At 36.7% G+C, this 2,500-nt stretch overlaps 1 protein-coding gene across 2 annotated transcripts in view; it reads right to left on the bottom strand.

Moving 5' to 3' along the window:
- LOC125045463 (UPF0687 protein C20orf27 homolog) overlaps positions 1-2,500 on the bottom strand; it is a 7,737-nt gene that overhangs the window by 1,053 nt on the left and 4,184 nt on the right. For both annotated transcript variants that reach the window (XM_047642737.1, XM_047642738.1), the window contains exons 5-6: positions 1,401-1,533; positions 1-926 (exon numbers count right to left, since the gene is read on the bottom strand). The exon at positions 1-926 is cut by the window's left edge and continues 1,053 nt beyond it. In XM_047642737.1, the coding sequence (XP_047498693.1) occupies positions 826-926; positions 1,401-1,533 (234 nt within the window). In that variant the 3' untranslated portion in view covers positions 1-825. The remainder of the gene's footprint in view (positions 927-1,400; positions 1,534-2,500) is intronic.

Raw genomic sequence — 2,500 nt, 5'->3', positions numbered from 1 at the left:
TCATAAAAACTCATTGACATTTTTCTTTTTTTTCACTTACCATTGCATTTTCCATGATTTCTAAGGCTTCCCAAATTGTACTTCTCTTAACATTTTTCAATCCTGCATTGTTTTCTGATGCTAATCCACCATTTTTCTTTTAGAGACATTTACAAAACTGCTTCCTTTAAATGAAATTAACCTCAAATAAACAACACAATTCACATAATAAAATGCTACTGTCACTTCATCGCTATAGAAGAATCAGATGTTTCCTGAAGATCTGGATACATTAATACTGTTATACAACATAATTATGCTAAAACTTATTAAGAATCTATCTAAACTAGCACACTATCCTTCTTCAAAATATTTTTATATCAAGAACATCTAAAAAATACTTCATAAATATCTCCAGCTATGATGTGAAAAGGACATATAAATATGTAGATATATATATATAACAGTTTCTTATCAGTCTTACATAGTAATATATGAGCATTAAGACTACGTAAACCTAAGGAAACATCTATGGAGTTAAATGTCCCTACTTGAGCACGATTAAACCTAGCCTAGATAGACAATCAAGGCTTCTCTCTTCCTCTCTTTTTCCTTCTTCTTCCTGAGAATACCTACTGGATACACCTAAAACAAACAAACCATAAAAAAAAAAAAAAAAAAAAAACCCTTAGCATCAGATCACAGTCTATTTTGTCACTAAACCTAATCCCTTTTATGTGTCTTTTAACTTGAGTATGTCAGAGGACAAGGAGAAAACAAGGCCCACCCAGTATCACAATGGTTAGGGACAGCAGAGTACGGAAAGGCAAGGCCTCCTTCTCCCCCTTAGTTGAAGCCCTGCCAATCCGAGGCTTCCGACTCTTCATCCTGTTCGACACCTATGCACTTGATGCCATCGCGCAGCATTGGAGTGCCCTTGCCTTTACCTTAAAGAAGAAGAGGAATGAATATGGTTAAATCTTCTGGGGGAAGGAATCTTGAATGCAAAATTAAAAACAAAATATAAATTGTAATTTTTATAATTTTCTGATTTATATTAAGAAATCAAGAAGTTCTTGATACATATGAAAATCCTCAGCATGATATATTATGCATGCGTGCACACACACACACACACACACACACACACACACACACACACACACACACGCACACACGCACACACGCACACACGCACACACGCACACACGCACACACGCGCACACACGCGCACACACGCGCACACACGCGCACACACGCGCACACACACGCGCGCACACGCACACGCACACGCGCACATGCACATGCGAACCCGCATGCGCGCGCGCACACACACACACACACACACACACACACACACACACACACACACACACACACACACACACACACACACACACACACACTGAAAAAAAACTTACCTAGAACCCTGGCAAAAATGACAATCTGGAGCTGCCCTGCGGAAGGTTTTGCGAGAAAGACCTTCTCCTTCAAAAGCTTCTCCTTGTGAGCCATGAGTTCGAGTTCCACCTCCAGGCCTTGATTTTCCACTGCCTGTTGTAAATATTTGGAGATTCAAGTTAGTATTTTTCAAAGGATTTTGATTTTTTTTTTAATGTAAAAAAGGTATGAATGAGAATAACAATATAAGAGATGTATTTGACTGGTTTCAAATACATCATCAGGAATACATGTAATTATAACGATGATCTATTTAAAACTGATTAAATACATCTCTTGTATTGTCAAGATATTCATTCTCATTCATACCTCTTCTACATTTGTCAACATGAATACAGTTTTATCCTAATCTACAGCTGTTTTACCAATCTGCACCAAGTCACTGACCACAACCCCCTACACACAAAGACTTCAAGAACTGGACGCACAGTTCAGGGAGCGTTCGATGTAACTCATTGTCACCAGGAATGGCATGTACGTATAATCCATGTCCACCGTGACTTTTATTCATCTGTTGTGTTTATAAAGCTTAGTCACCAAGGAATATTCCAACTTATCTCAGCTGTTTACTCTTTCCTTTGATATTTGAAAAGATCTTTATTTAATTCCTTAGAGCTATTTGTATTTTAATGACAGTATAATAATCACAACTCTTCAACAACTGAAGAGGTCAAGTAGGGCCTACTCACTGACCACCTGGTGACTGAGCATTTGTGGAGCCATCTATTCGTCAAAACAATTTACAAAACAAAACTACAGTGAAACCTTTATCTACCCAGAGGAAATGGGTTATAAGTGGTCTGTAACCACAAATGATTTTTTAAAAATGATTTGTTAATTAAAGAGATATAGAAGTATATTTATATCTATTATTTATGTTTACATCTACCTAAATATATATACACATATATTTTTAGTTTTACAAATACAAAGGCATAAAAACACAAATATACAAAGAATTTTCAACATTAACACAAATCTATCATATCAGAAACAACAACAAAAAGACGCACGCAACAGCAGTAACCCTCAGAAATAATTCTCCCCAATCTATACGTCC

This window comes from Penaeus chinensis, chromosome 37 (assembly GCF_019202785.1).
Source record: "Penaeus chinensis breed Huanghai No. 1 chromosome 37, ASM1920278v2, whole genome shotgun sequence".
Taxonomy (NCBI): domain Eukaryota; kingdom Metazoa; phylum Arthropoda; class Malacostraca; order Decapoda; family Penaeidae; genus Penaeus; species Penaeus chinensis.
The sequence above is the reverse complement of the archived record's forward strand: the minus strand, read 5'-3'. Positions and strand labels throughout refer to the sequence as shown.